The sequence below is a fragment of the Ochotona princeps genome, chromosome 19 (assembly GCF_030435755.1).
Source record: "Ochotona princeps isolate mOchPri1 chromosome 19, mOchPri1.hap1, whole genome shotgun sequence".
NCBI classification, from domain to species: domain Eukaryota; kingdom Metazoa; phylum Chordata; class Mammalia; order Lagomorpha; family Ochotonidae; genus Ochotona; species Ochotona princeps.
The window spans coordinates 22,460,948-22,476,520 of record NC_080850.1 but is presented as its reverse complement, the minus strand read 5'-3'; the positions used below and the strand labels follow the sequence as shown (position 1 = coordinate 22,476,520).

Below are 15,573 nucleotides of genomic sequence, written 5' to 3'. Positions count from 1 at the left end.
TCACAAGCTTTTGCACAATATCCAATTGTTTCATTTTTACTTCATGGTTAAGGGAATACAAAAACAATCCTAAAAAATATTATTTTGCTTCAAAGAAAACATATACAACAAACCATTACTCATTCAAACCTGTAGTCACCTGGCTGAAGCCAGGAACTCCACGGTTGGCAGCACATGCGGTTACATAGTGACAAGTGGTTTACTTATTTTTTTTTTATTTTTACGGTTTACTTATTTTCAAAATCAATTTTTACTAAACACAAACTAATATTGCTTAAAATATTAAGAGTACAGAATTAAAAATCATAAATGAAAGGATTTTATAAAAGCATAGAACATATTCTTTGCTAAATCTTATAATCAAATCATGCATTAATTACCATCATCTTCACCTAGTGCTGATTCAATTGTTTTTGTTCTTAATGTTGATTTAATTGTTTTTTGTTCTTTTGTTAAAGGGCAGTGAAAGGGATCAAGGCAACTCAGCGAATCTACAAACAGAGGGCCTTTACAAGAAACTTTCTTTTATCTTTATAAACTGTTTTCTTTCCCTAAATATGAGTGCCAATATAAGATAGAAGTTTTTACAAACTGTTTTCTTTCCCTAAATATAAGTGCCATTTTGAGGGGTTCACATTTGTTTCCCTTAAGAAGATGCCCCATATACTTTCTGTTTTCTGTGATGAGAAACTAAAATGCGTCTTATCATGTGTTGTAACAGTTTGAGGCGCATGGTAAACAAACTCTTTGTACCTCCATGATTGCCATCTGTTCCAAGATACTATCAAGCCATTTCTTACAGAAAACTTTACTTATATTAGGGGAAACTTCAAGACAAAGGTGGACACATAACAGGATGTTTGGAGACATTGTGGGCTCAGTTGTACTATTGTATACTTTTAGCTGTGTGTCATAGCCTTACGTCGCTAAAGATGTTTTTATCATAACATGGTTGATCAATTTAAGGTGTTATACTAGTTACAGGAATCACTTCTCATTAGCAGAAAAACAACACCACCACCCTCAGGAGAATTCTAGGAAACATCATCAATGGGGTGAGGCAGCAATGAGGTGACCAGAGACATTCTGTCGGGCCCTGCCACGCAGCCAGAAACTCCTCGTAGCCCTGCTAACCGAGGAGGGGTGCTCATCACACACCCATGCCATCTGACCCAACTGCATGGCTCCCCACAATAATGGGGTTCTTTTAGAAGACAGAACTTACTGTTAGCTGTTGGAATGACTATAATACTATTAAAAAAAAAAAACTGGTGATTCGTCACAGGGTTAAGGGGAAGCTAAGGTCAGCAGGGAACGTGACAACTTTGTCAAGAAAGACCTGGTTACAATAAACACTGATTTCGTGGGTTTCTAGAAGTCCTGAACGAGGTCACAGCTGCAAAGCAGGCTCAGAAACTACGCCCGCTTCTCTCAAGCGCTCAGCCCCGCCCCTCCCTGACTGCCAGCCCCGCCCCTTTCTTCGCTCAGCCCCGCCCCTTCCTGGCGCGTCGCTTCGCCTTTGGCCTCCCTGACCCCGCCTCTCTCCTGGTTCAGTCCCGCCCCTCTCTCCGCTCAGCCCCGCCCTTTTCTCCTGGATCCTGCAAAAGGACTTGGGCCCCCAGGCTGGGAGGGAGGGAAGAGCTGGGCAAGACTCGAGCTGCGGGGCGGAACCGGGAGACGTCCGTCCTACTTCCAGCTCCGCAATCCCTACCCGGGTGGGGCGGGGCGACCCTGCAAGTGGCTGGGCCCTGCTTTGCATAGCAATACCCAGTGCTGCACCGTCCGCGCAGGCAGGCGTTTAAAGGCGCCGAACCAAAGACCTGGCAATTGGCGCTGCGCGGAACCGTCTTTCGCGATGCACTCTCAGATGCAGGCTGCGCTCCTGATCGCCCTGGGCTTGCTTCTCATCGACCCCGCTGTCTCCGTGTTCCATCACCAGAACCACGTGAGTGCTTCCTTCCTCAGGAACTTGTGGAGAGTCTCGGCGGAGCGGGCTGTGTGCGGCTGGGAGTAAGGGTATGAGGTGGCTGCGCTCTTTCCAGAGTTGCTTCTCTGCACTGCAGCTCCCCCTACTCTGCCCTCACCCCGCCGAAGCCACTAATTCTGGGCTGCAAGGCCCGGTTCTGCTCTTGACTCTTCTGGAGGGGGAAATCTCATTTCTGCCGTTTCGGAGCGTAAAACTAAGGCTGTTCCTAGGTCCAGAGATCCTTCTGCCTCCCTACTCTCCTCCCACGCCCGGACTTCGTGTTTCTCCAGGATAAGGCCTACTGTTTCATCCCTTCCTCTGCCCCATGCCCCCAGGCCTCCTGGGGGATGCGTGGGTTTGGGCGCCAGGCAGGCCAGAGGGTCTACACTTGCCCATCTAGTGACAAAGGTCCAGCCCTGAGACCCCAGTGCTCCCTGCCCGCTGCTGCCTCCACTTCCCTGTTTGTTCCGCAGCATCTATTGCGGCAGATCCCTAGGAAACAGAAGTGCTATTATTTCTCAGCCTGGAAGCTTGCTTCCATTACCTCTTTGCTGCACGGCTGTGGGCAGGAGGACCCTTCTCTGAAGGCAGATATAGGTGGGCTCTGGAGCTCTTCCAGCTGTGCCTTGGGAAGCCTTGTGCAAGAGCTGGAAACCACGTGGAGAGACCTGGCTGTGTCCCACTCCATGAAACCTATGGACCTTGGTCTCCTCACTTGCCCACCTGACTGTTGGATGGTGGGAGTGAAGGGAGATGCTGTCACCAAGTAACAAGCTCTGGACTTGAGGAATACAGTGATACAAGCCAATGGGCTTAGCTTCACCATGCCCAGGGGCACAGGGGGCCGGTGCATTTCACCTATTGAATGAAGGGGCAAGGGCCTGAGTGTAGGTTGAGCTTGCTTCTCTTGGCTGCAGGGCATTCTGCTGAGAAGTGGGGTTTGCATAGAGGTGCCAAGCTTGCTGCTCAGTGCCCTGGCTGTGGATGCCATGCCACATTGGAGGGACTTCTGTTGGTAGTTTCAGACAGGTTCTGAGGCACTCTGGAGGCCCTCTCACCTCCCTTGACCCCCAGCACCTAGCCAGACTCATGTAGGAAGCATAACTTTCCATACTTATCTGCAATCATCTGTAGCCTTCTCTGGGCTCATGTGATTTAGAGTCCTAATCCTGAAACCAGGGCCTTTGAAGGCAGGGAAGTGTCAGTTTAGTGCTTGAATTCCAGTTCCTCTCTTGCTTGAGCTCTTCTCACGACTCTGGCCTGTGCTGTTAGTTAATAGGGGGGAGTGTTTAGATGTAGGCTTGACGTGTAGTACATACCTAACAGACTGTGATATATCCCTTATTGTACGTGTGCTATGTGCTGTTCATTGAGCTGTGTCCCCCTTTTTTTCCTAATAAACTTTAAATTTGGGAATAATTTAAGATTTACAGAAAAGATGCAAAGACAGCATGGAGTCACTTGGCCTCCTAATCATTGTACATTTGTCAGGACTAAGACTTCAATATGAGTACGTAAGTATTAACTCTAGATGTTAGTTGGGTTTCACCAGTTGTTATTTTCATTAAAAAATAAAATTAAAATTCATTTTTAATTTTTTATTTGAAAGGCAGAATTACAGAGAGAGAAGGAGAGACACAGAAATAGAGATCCTCCATCTACCAGTTCACTCCTCAAATGGCCGCAGTGGTCAGAGCTGAGACAATCTGAAGCCAGGAGCTTCTTCCCGGGTCTCTCACATAGATTCAGGGCCTAATGACTTGGACTATCTATCCTCTACTCCTTTTCCAGGCCATAAGAAGGGAGGTGGATTGGAAGTAGAGCATATAGGGTATGAACTGGCACCCATATGGGATGTCATGAGCCGAGGATTAGCTTACTATCCCATGGTGTGAGCCCCATTTTTTTTATTTTAAAAAGGGTTTATTTATTTAAAATATTCTTTCTATTGCAGAGCAATAAAAAGAAAGGAAGAGAGAAAGAAAGAAAAAGGAAGAAAGAGAAAGAAAGACTCTTACATCCATTTGCTCATTGCCAGGCTGCGCTAGGCTGCAGCCAGGAGTACCATCTGTGTACCCCATGTGAGTGGCAGGGCTCCAACCATTCACTTGCTGCCTCCCACAGTGCACATTAGCAGGAAACTGGATCTGAAGTAGAGAGGCTGGGACTTGAGCCAAGCACTCTGACATACAATGCAGGTATCCAGTTGGTGGTGTCACCTATTGTGCTACTACTCCCATCCCACCACCAGTTTTCTGTTGTTGTCCTTTTGTTCTTCCAGGGTCTAGTCTAGGATACCTCCTTGTCATTGCTGTCACAACTCCAATGCCAGTGGCCCATGAGTTTGTCAGTCTTGCCTTGTGTTTTCATAAACTTGGCACTCTCAAGGAGTATGGTTTATACCTTCCGTATACAGGCTTTTTACTGTCCCCATTAGCCTTATGAGAAACTATAATTATTGGTGCTTAGTAAAAGAGAACATTGAACCACAAGTGGTTAACGTGCCCCTGGTCTCAGCTAATGAGAACAGCTGAACTGTCATTTTAACTCACTTCTGTGATTTGTACCCAAATGTCTGCCTCTAGAGCTGTACCTCTTTCCACAGGTTGGCCTAAGATGGGCATGGCAAATTCTTGGTTCCTGGTCTGGCCCTTGGTGGGCATTGCTAACCCATCATACCTTTCCCCATGAGCCTCTGCTGAACTGTACAGCTGGGTCTCACCTCAGAGGTAGACAGCCAGGCACTGCCATGAGGGACACCATCCTGTTACATGTCCCTAGGGCCTCGGCAATTCAGTCAAACCTGTGAGGTTCTGGCACTGGCGACTGCCACCTCAGCTGGGCTCTCCTCTGCCAGTGGCCTGCAAGTGCCTGGAGCAGCTTCGCTTCCTCCCATCTCAGGCCTTTGGCCTAGTTCTCTCTGCCTGGAATGTTCCTTCTGCTCTCACATGGCTCCTTCCTCATCCTAAAGTGGTCTCACTTCTCCCACTATCTTTGCAAGTGAGTCCTTTGTTACCCTAAATATCTGTCCCTGTCCTGTATGGCACTGGGCAAATTGTAGTGGGTGAGATTCATTTACATTAAACTGTAAGCTCCCTAAGGCAGGGCAGGGCTTGTGTCTAATTGTTTGCAAACATGGACATGATGCCTAGCCCAGGGCTTGTTGCTCCATAGATATTTGAGAAATGAATTTGAAAGGAAGCATTTACTTCATCCTTTCCTGTCTTGCCCTCCTGCCTTTCTTAGTCATGGCATGACTTCTTCATTCCCCAGAATGGAAACCCATTCCTAGAAGCTCAAGTAAAGGGGAAGTCCATTACAGGTACGCAAGCAATCTCATGGAATTAATGGCAAGAAGTGGAGGCTGTGATGTCTCATGCCATTTAGTGAGCCGACTCAACACCTTGTGCATTGTGTTATGAGCCAAGTATACATGCTGTTGTCTTATTACCAGAATGGGGCAGAGAGAATCCATTAGCCCAGCTGGGGTCAGGTATTGCTGCTTGATTTAGTTGCTAATAGGTATCTTGAAGCCAGATGTCAACTTGGTACACTGGGACTAACAGTTTTTTTTTTTCTAACACAGGTCATGGGTGGGTGGTGGCAGAGCTGGTGGTCCCTTGGTAGACAAGATATGAGTAGGTGGGAGAGAACCTGCCTGGTGTAGGAGGTGTTGAGTATACCAAGACAGGTAGACAGGCTGCTGGGTAGTGAAGAAAGAGTGGTTGTATGCAGCTGGAGAGGCCAGGGATGGAGTCTGGAGGTCTGGGGGAAGTTCTCCGGGCAATGGCTGCAGTACTGACTCCACTGGAACCTTGCTCTCTTTTGGGTTTCTGAGCCTGGAGCAGGGAGGCAGCCAAGGGCAGGCAGGGTTAGCATCCTGCTTTGAGATTCGAGGTTTGCTCTGTCGTGCCTTTGAGCCTTTGAACTCTAGTCCTACCTATCAAATGATGCTACCCCAAGTTTTACCTGGCAGGCTCGGACAGAGGAGGTGCCCTGGTCAGGTTGCATTGCTTTGAATCCTTCCATTGATTCTTCTCTGGGGTCGTTCGTTCCTTTTGTCCACCTAACCTTTTCTCCTCTTTCCTTGTTGTTGACTGCTCTTAGATGACCCAGCCCAGCCGCTTTTCCTGGGATAACTGTGATGAAGGCAAGGACCCCGCGGTGATCAAAAGCCTGACGCTGGAGCCTGACCCCATCGTCATTCCTGGGAATGTGACCGTCAGTATTGAAGGCAGGACCAGCGTACCACTTAAGTCTCCTCAGAAGGTGAGCATGGTGGGATGGGATAGCCAGCAATGTCCTGGGATAGCTTTAGGGAACTGTGAAGAAGTTTAAAATCCTGGAGTCCCAGTCCAGTGCTTTGCTTAGGATCGTAGGCCTGAAAAGAATCTCTCTTACCAGCCCCTAACTTCCTGAGGAGGGCTGATATCTGTGACTCAGCTCTCATCAGGTAGTGGGGCTTGCTAATTATAGAATAGACACAGCAATTCACCAGCAATATTTAGTTGTAGATAACACAACTGGCTAAAAGAGGAAGAAAAGAAGTAAATCCCCGCCCCCCCCCAAAAAAAAACAAAAAAAGTAAATCCCTTGAAATCTTGCAACCTGATAAAGTGCAGATCAGAACTTTTAACATCCTTTAGGGAGTTCTTTGCAATTAAAAATAAACATACATGTTAGCATGTAACCACATAACATGTATGTTTATTTTTAATGCCTACATGTGAAATCAGCAGTGGTCTTTGTAAATGTCCTCATATACTCTCAGTCTCCAAGAAATAGTCATTGGTAGCTACTTATATATTCTATCAGATATTTTTATACATTTGTGAGCATATATACAAATATTTATGCTAGTGTAATTATCTTTTGACACCTACTATTAGACTTTTTTTAAAAAGATTTATTTACTTTTATTTGGAGAGGAGGAGAGACAGAGAGAAATATCTTCTGTCCGATGATTCACTCCCCAAGGGGCTGCAACAGCTGGAGCTGAGCCAATCTGGAGCAGGAGCCTCTTCCAGGTCTCTCATGAGAGTGCAGGGTCCCAAAGCCATCCTCGACTGCTTTTCCAGGCCACAAGCAGGGAGCTGGATGGGAAGCAGGTCGGCCGGGATTAGAACCGGCAACCATATGGGATCCCGGGCGCATTCAAGGCGAGGACTTTAACAGCTATGCTATTGCGCCTGGCCCGCTATTAGACTTTTTATGGTCATACGTTCCATGTTCCTTCCATGGCATTTGTCCTTAATTTACCTAGTCATTAAAAAGTGAATGTTTATTTATTTTCGTCTATTTGAAAGGCTAAGTGACAGAGAGATGGAGACAATAAGATATGCTCCATTGCTAGTTGAAAATACCACCAGGACAAGGCTGTCCAGACACATTCAGGAGCGTGTTACCTATACTGAAACAAAACAAAACAAAAAGCAAAATGACAACAACAAAACAAGAAGAATATTGTAGAGTTTAAAAGCAAATTTGACACAGCTGTATATTTCCCTTTTGTTCTTTGAAAAGAGTATATGTGCTAGAACCATCTTATTTTTCATCATCTTCATCTTCATCCTGGTCTCGTTCATCCTCTTCATCCTCCTCGTCTTCCTTCTTTTTCTTGCTCTGGTTTTTGGCCTTGGGGACCCCCTTGCTTGCTGCATCAGGCTTGCCTTTAGCTCTCTGGGCAGCGCTCTCTTTGTATTTTCCTTCGGCCAAGCAGCCTGTTTTACCTGAGGCTGCTGGTCATAGGCAGCAGTATTAGTATTCTGCCTCATGTCCAGTTTCTCTGCAGTGTCACCAGTGTGTGGACTGGAGTGGGGAGGGGATTTGAGACAGGGCTGTTTTTCTCTTAATTTGGAGGCAATATTCAGAGTAGAACCAGAAAAAAAAGGTCTTAAGGATGTCCTTCGGGTGCCTAGAATCTTTGCAGTTCACTTTCATTTCCCCTTTGGAAGGGATCGAGGTTCTTCTGCCTCTTTCATAAGGAGCCTTGTCTCCCTTTGTCAGGTCTCTGTCTCTTCCTATCTCTGTAGTAGCCAGGGTCTCCCTGCTCTCTGAGCAGCTCTTGGAAAACCGAGAAGTTGGCAGAGTCTTCTGGCTATGGTGGCTTGTGCTCCATCCGGCAAAGTTTGCACAACAAAAGTGTCTGTGGGCATTGACCTCTCGGTGACGTGGCACCTCCTTTGCCTGTGATTGGCTGTGTTCTTGGGCAGATGTGGAGTTTCCTGTGCCTGCCCTGCTCTCACTTGCCCCAGCACTGTCTATGTGTCTCTCAGTGTACTGTGATGGCTGTTGTTGGATTTGTACTGTGTTTCTTTGTTGTACTGTGTTTTCTTTGTTTATCTTTTGCTTTTATAAGCACTTTTGCAGAAATTATACTTACCCTTCTAATGCATCCTTTTATACTTTTCTGATGGCCTAGAAGTAAACTTTTAATATTTATTTTTATGGGAGAGGCAGATATATAGAGAGAAGAGACAGAGACGAAGATCTTCTGTGGGAAGCAGAGCCTGCAGGACATGAACCGGCATCCAGATGGGATCCCAGTGCATGCAAGGCTAGGACGTTAGCCATTAGGCTACCATGCACAGCCCAGAAGTAAAAATTTTAAGTCTTTGATAGATGTTGCCAAAATGCCTCCAGATATTGAAAGTCACTTGTTCCCTAGCCAATAAGGAAACAGGCCTTTATTTTGTACGTGTGTTGACCCAGAGTATTTTCTGAGAGTCTTTGCTGTTTTTTTCTTTTTGAAGATTTATTTATTTTTTGTTGGAAAGACAGATTAACAGATAGAAGGAGAGACAGAAAGATCCTCCATCTGCTGGCTTATTCCCCAAGCGGCCACAACATCCAGAACTCGGCTGATCCAAAGCCAGGAGCCAGGAGACTCCTCTGGGTCTGTCGTGGAGTGCAGGGTTCCAAGGCTTTGGACCATTCTTGACTGCTTTCCCAGGCCACAAGCAGGGGGCTGGAAGGGACGTGGAGTAGCCTGGACATGAATCAGCATGCACATGGGATCCTCCTAGTGCGTGCAAGGTGAGAACTTTAGCTGCTAGGCTATGGTGCTAGGCTATGGTGCCAGGCCCCTCTGCCAGTTTTTTATGTTACCTCTAGTGAGCTGAATTGTCAAAGTTTACTTGCCTTTTGAAGCTACTTTGGGAGTGACCAGTTTGTACCCACTCAATCTGTGCCTTTACATATTTGCTTTGCGAACAATAAAGGCTTTTTATCCACTCCGCTCCCTGCTGTTCCACACCCACACTGTAAATCAAGTGCAGATTGAAAATATTCCATTAAAGTACCTGTACTGAATATACATAGGCTCTTTATATTGTTATTATTTCCGACACAGTGCAGTGTAAGAACTACTTCTGCATCATTTACATCATGTTAGGCTTTGCAAATTACCTAGGGATGACTTAGAATATATGGGAAGACATGCACAGGTTACGTGTAACACAATGCCATTTTATAGAGTAAAAGACTTGGATATTGGAGCATCTTAGTATTCAGGGCTCCTTGAACCTGGGTACCAAGGGACAGTTACGTATCCATTGCAAAGCACTTTATTGCAGCCCTTTACTCTCTAGTTTGTATTATCACCACTTTCTGATGTGTTTCTATGCCCTATAGTCAATTCCTGCTTTGTGTCTATTCTGGCACTAGTTTTCCCTGATTGTTTAGGAGCTTGCTGATTTGAATCCATGTCCCTGTAACACCTGTAGGCCTGGCTTCAGCCTATCCTTTACCTCATATGTTTTTCTTGAGCAATACCTGAGTAACTTTGGGGAGCAATAACTGAGCTTATCAGTAAGCAGGGAAGGTATTTTGCACAGAGCTCAGTGTGTGCATGTGGTTCTGTTGCAGGGGGAGGAATTCATATTCAGTTATTAATTAATGTTTGTCACAGGCTCAGAAAAGGATAACACTGGGCTGTTTGCCTGTGTAGTGTCATTTATGTACCAGAATATTTCAGGTTCTGGATCAGAGTATCTTTATAGACCTCATGATTAAGCTTTTTTGTTGAATTCACTAGAGTTCTTCAATTTACATACTACTATTGTAACATGTTTTTATTCAATTTTTAGCAAGCATATAAAAACTGTACATGTTGGGTATTATATGCTGTTTTATTTCATGTATACATTATATAATATCCAATCAAGGTAATTATATTTCTCTTTTTTAGTGCCTAACATTACTTTATAGTGAAAACATCTAAAATCCTATTTTCTAGGTTTTTAAAAATATATATACAACATATTAATAGTAGTTATAGTTATCTTGATATGCAGTAGAATTAGCTATAACCTAGTTTGCATCAACTAGTTTTTCCCTACTTCTCCCTCCCCACTTCCTTCTCCAGCTTCTGATAACCAGTATTATATTTTTAACTTCTATGAGATCACTTATTTTTCAGAATCCATATGAGTGAGACATTTGTCTTTGTACGCTTGGCTTACATTACTTAATGTAATGACCTCCAAAAACATGGAACATTTCACGAGTTTGTGTGTCATGCTTGTACAGGTGCCAACCTAATCGTCTTTGTCCTATTCCAATTTTAGTGTATGTGCTGTTGAAGTAAGCCCTCTGCCACTTGGTATTTATTTTTATTTAAAATTTGTTTATTTTATAGGTAGAGTGCCAGGGGGTAGGGGTTGCTAGGAGGAGACACAGACAGAGACAGAGAGACAGGAGAGATTTTCCATCCACTGGTTGATTCTCCAAATGGTGCCATAGCCCCAGGCCAAAGCCAGGAGCCAAGAACTCCATGCAAGTCTTCAACAGAGGTGGCAAAGACCTAAACACTTGGGCTGTCCTATCACCTTAACAGGTACATTAACAGGAAGCTGGATTGGAGACAAAGCAACTGGGACTCAAACTGGTACTTGAACCCACACGAAGATATGTAATGCCAGTGTTGGAACTGGTGACTTAACCCATTGCGCCACAAGGCCAGCCCTCATTCTGATATTAACATTGTGTGATTCTTACAAATCTGACTCTTGAATGGAAAAATAAAGTTGGACGTAGAAGGTTAAATTTCATTTATAGTATGAATGATACAGAAGTTCAATATCTTCAGTAAAGATTTAGGCAGTTTTAATGTAAGAACTTGTTAATTTATTGTAAAACAGATTGCTTATATAATAATTAAATATATTTATATTAGAAATAAATATATAAAAATAAATTGTTTCTATAATAAAATATCAATTCATTGCTAGTCTGAGTCAATGATTTGAAATGCACATATTAACAAGAGTAGTGGTTCAAGGGAGAAATGCTATACACAGTACTCAGTGTCAAACCCAAGGGTGGATTTAACCCTTTATCTGCACCTTAAAAAAATGTTGTGATGTGCTTTTGTGAACAATGAATTTTCTAGTTATGTTTTATATGCAATAGCATGATTTTTGCCTGAAAGATACTCTGCTTAAACTGTCTAATGCCCCATTTACACTATAGTTTTACTACAAAATGTATATTATCAGTAGATGCACCTCGATTTAAAAAATCAAATTAGTTTCAGTTGCATGTATTTATGGGTAAACCTGAAAAACCCAGGGGTGGGACTTGTGCAGAGGTTTGAGCTGTTGGTCAGGGCGCTTGCATCCTGTGTCAGAGTGCCTGCGGTGGAGTTCTGGCTGCTCCGCATCCATTCCAACTTCCTGCCAAGTTGGCTTGTGAGATAGCCAGTGATGGCTCAAGTGCTTGGACCCCTGCCACCTTCCTGGGATACCTGAATGAATTCCTGGCTTTGACCTGGCCCAGCCTTATGAGCCTTTAGGGAGTGAACCAGTGGATGGAAGCTATCTTTCTCTGTATTGCTCTGCTCCTCAAGCAGATGCAAATAAATTATCTTACGGGGTTACAGATCTTTTATAGCTGCAGAGGATCTCCTATGTTTTGCCCTGGAGTTTGCCCTTAAGGCAAGCATTGTGGCACAGCAGGTGAAGCTGATGCTTGGTATGAATGCCTGTATCCCATATGAATTCCAGCTACTCAGCTTCCCATCCAGCTCTCTGCTAATGCCCCTGGTGGTGATGGAGGAAATTAGTAATGGCTCAAGTACTTGAGTCTGTTCTCACACAGGAGACTGGATGAAGTTCCAGGTTGCTGATTTCAGCCTAGCCCGGACCTGGTAATTGTGGGAATTAGAAGAGTGAACCAGCTGATGGAAGATTCTTTTTTTTTTCTTTGTCACTCTGGGCTTTTATTTTAAAAATAAATTTAAAAAAACCTACACAACCATAAAGCAACAACCATGTGTAAACTTTTTCCAAACTCTTTCTCATCAGGTGACATTGACTGTGGAGAAGGAAGTGGCAGGCTTCTGGATCAAGGTCCCCTGTGTGGAGCAGCTGGGCAGCTGTACCTATGATGACATCTGCAATATGCTGGATACACTCATTCCCCCTGGGCAGTTATGCCCAGAGCCCCTGCACACCTACGGGCTTCCCTGCCACTGCCCCTTCAAAGAAGTGAGTACTCCAGTAGGGGGAGGAGCATTTCCCTGGGGCCCTGGGAAGAAAGAGGGAGGTTGTAGAGAAGCATCTCTGACCTTAGAATAGGATGGGTGGCTCAGGGCTCCTCCTAGAGATAGTTACTGGAAAGAGGGCCCCTCGCTTGGCTCCAGCTGACCCACGGCCCTCTGGCTTTCCCACAGGGCACCTACTCCCTGCCAGTGAGTGAGTTCACTGTGCCCGACCTGGAGATGCCCAGCTGGCTCAGCAGTGGCAACTACCGCATCCAAGGCATCCTGAGCAGCGGTGGGGAGCATCTGGCCTGCGTCAAGGTCTCTGCCTCCGTTAAGGGCAAATAGTGTAGCACAGCCACATTGCACGGAAAGGGCTGAGGAAGGGGGTCTCTCTACCTCGGTCTCGTGTTTGCCAAGCCTGTTTTCCAACTCTCTGCCCTGTTTTTAAGCCCCTTTCTGCAGTGATTGCACTCCCCTCACTGAAAATCATGTTGTGCTACTTAGATGTGGCACAGACCACCCTGACCAGAGGAGGACATGATGGGTCATTCATTCTTGGTCACCCAGAACATTTGTGGAGCTGGTTGCCTCAGGGTTCTGACCCTGTGGCTTTCTAAAAGCCTCCTTCGTTTCCAAAGCCATCTCGAGCTGGGAACTCAAGTATCTGAGGAAACACAAGTTCACACTGACTCAGCGTTGATCCCCTTAAATAACTTCATGACTTTTTTTTTTTTTTGAGTCACTAACTTTAAAGCAGAGAGAGCGTATTAGCATTTTGCATTCTACTCTAAACCAATCTTACAATCGAGATACTAAAGTAATTCATCTTAGTTTATCGCTCACTTACTTTCTGTGATTAATCTCTTTCTCATTTTGTCCAGTTAACATTGGGTGTGGTGTCTGCTGGAGAGGCAGGGCACGTGTGGTGGGGAGACCCTTAGGGGAGATAACAGTTGGGAGTGTTTGATGTTTGAGGTCATTACAAACACAAGTAAGGGACAGATATGAATGGCAAGGACCACCGGAAACATGCAGTATTGATTCATGACCTCCGTTTCTCCTTTTTGGGACAAAGATAACAACATTGGAAAGGACAGATTGTTGTTACACAGTTTACAACGTAGTGGTATGTATGTCCTGATAAAGGCAGCTGAGGCCCAATCTCCAGCTGGGGCCACGGGCAGCACATCCAGTTCATGGAGAACACTTGCTCTCCAGCTCCACTTAGTGCCATGGAAGAACATTGTGTGCCCAATCTGTATTGCCAGATCCTCTCAGTCACTTTTTTTTGTACCTGGAAAGGCCCAGAATCCAGATTTTTATAGGAAATTTTATATTACAGTTTACAATATCAGCAACTAATTATTTTTTTTCTAAAAAAGTAATTTATAGCCATAGGGGCCAAATGGATAAACTCCTGGGTGGCCAGTTTGCAGCCTCTGATCTAAGACCATGTATGGCCTTGTTGTTTAATGTTAAGGCAAAACTTCTGGCACTGTTTCTCCCCTCAGAGGACCAAACCTGTCTGGCCCCAAGGACAAGGCGCTTCCAGTGCTGGGGAGGTCTGGGCTGCCTCCCAGAGCTGCAACCTTCAGGGGTTGCAGGGCTGCTTGCTCTCAGACATCCACTGGGGAGTGGAGCAGCAGCTGCAGAGTGGGCCACCCCTGTGCCCCACAGCTGCTTTGCAGAGCAGTGAAGGGGACTGATGCATGGCAGGTGCCTGTGTTGGCCACCACCACGTTGCACCACAATGACTTGCTAAACCGTGACCCAGCTGCACATTCTGCTGTAGGGGGTGGGAGGAGGGAATTTGAAGCCTGAAATAGCAAATAAACCTTTTGTACTTGCTAAAAAGTGTTCCTTTGTCTTGATTCATGTTGCATTTCCCACACCTAGGGGTTGCTTGCTGCAGTTGTTTGAAGGGCCTTCGAGGTGTACAGGGGAGCTGATACAGGCCTAGGAATGAACTTTTACATTCCACAAGCTTCATAGTACCTCTGCTTTGTCCTGTTAATCACCGTGCAGAGTGGCTCTTTGGAATGCTGTTTTGTTGTCCCCTCAGAATTACCCAGCCTTTCCCTCCTATGTTGGATCTTCTAGTCTTTTTCTCATGGTTATTTTTTTTAATAGCTAATTTGGAGGTTTTTTTTGGGGGGGGGGAGGTTGAAGCTCCTATCTACTGATTCGTGTCCCAAATCCTTGCAATAGCTAGGACCAAAGCCGGGAACTAGGTACTTAATCAGATCTTCCACATGGGTGTCAGAAAACCAATTACTTGAACCATCACTATAAGCACTGTGAACTCCAAAGGGATCCAAGATCTGAATGTAAGAAAATGAAATCATACAAACACTAAGATACAGCAATAAAAGATAAATCTGGCAAAAAAAAAAAAACCTACCAAGTTAAAACGACTGGGAAAAGATATTTGCTACATATATCATAAACAAAAGAATTGATATTTCTACTACATAAAGCATTAAAAATGACCAAGGACCAGAATCCAATAGAAAAATGAGGAAAAGACTACACTTTATGTCATAAAGATAGAAAAATGATTCTTAAATGTGAAAAGATGTTCAAATTCACGTTATAGAAATACAAATTGAAATGGTATTAGGATACCATTTATCACCTTTTGGGCAGGTGAAAAATAAATAGTACAATATGGCCTTTTCAGGCAAGGCCATAGCAAAATATTGTCCTGTGGGATTGTAGACTTCTAAGATCCTGCTAGATGGGAATTCATCAGTACCCAATAAAACTGCCACCCCTCTTCCTCTCAGGGTCTGGAGTCAGAAGTCAGAGGGGAACTTTGAACCCAGGCACACTGAGTTGGGTTGCATATGCCAAATGCCCATCCCTTAGAGTTATGCTTCTATTTACATGCTTCAAGGGAATCTAACTCAGTTAATCTTTTTATGCCTGTTATATCTGGCGTGACTTAATCTTTGACAACCATCGTACTTGTAGCAATTACTTTTGAAGACACACCTCCAGTAAGACAAAAATGCACAAGCATAGGACTATCTATTGTAGCACTGTGCTTGAAAATATTGGAAACAATGTAAATGACTATATGGGGGAAAATGCATGTATCTCTCATGTATTCAAAACAAATAAG

At 44.7% G+C, this 15,573-nt stretch overlaps 1 protein-coding gene and 1 non-coding gene across 2 annotated transcripts; one reads left to right on the top strand and one right to left on the bottom strand.

The window, feature by feature from the left end:
* Positions 1 to 1,771: 1,771 nt before the first annotated feature.
* On the top strand, positions 1,772 to 13,818 carry GM2A (ganglioside GM2 activator). The gene is made up of 4 exons (XM_012927654.2): positions 1,772 to 1,945; positions 6,074 to 6,235; positions 12,271 to 12,453; positions 12,639 to 13,818. Exons 1-4 carry the CDS (start codon positions 1,856 to 1,858, stop codon positions 12,792 to 12,794), a joined length of 591 nt encoding a protein of 196 aa, XP_012783108.2. The 5' UTR covers positions 1,772 to 1,855; the 3' UTR covers positions 12,795 to 13,818.
* On the bottom strand, positions 10,451 to 10,557 carry LOC118760174 (U6 spliceosomal RNA). The gene has a single exon (XR_004996627.2). It is a non-coding gene; the product is annotated as a U6 spliceosomal RNA (small nuclear RNA).
* Positions 13,819 to 15,573: the final 1,755 nt, after the last annotated feature.

Bases quoted from the DNA above. Each gene is read 5' to 3' on its own strand.
- GM2A (XM_012927654.2), top strand. From the start codon at position 1,856: ATGCACTCTCAGATGCAGGCTGCGCTCCTGATCGCCCTGGGCTTGCTT. The intron at 1,946-6,073 runs GTGAGTGCTTCC...GACTGCTCTTAG, and splicing joins TGTTCCATCACCAGAACCAC to ATGACCCAGCCCAGCCGCTT. The intron at 12,454-12,638 runs GTGAGTACTCCA...GCTTTCCCACAG, and splicing joins GCCACTGCCCCTTCAAAGAA to GGCACCTACTCCCTGCCAGT.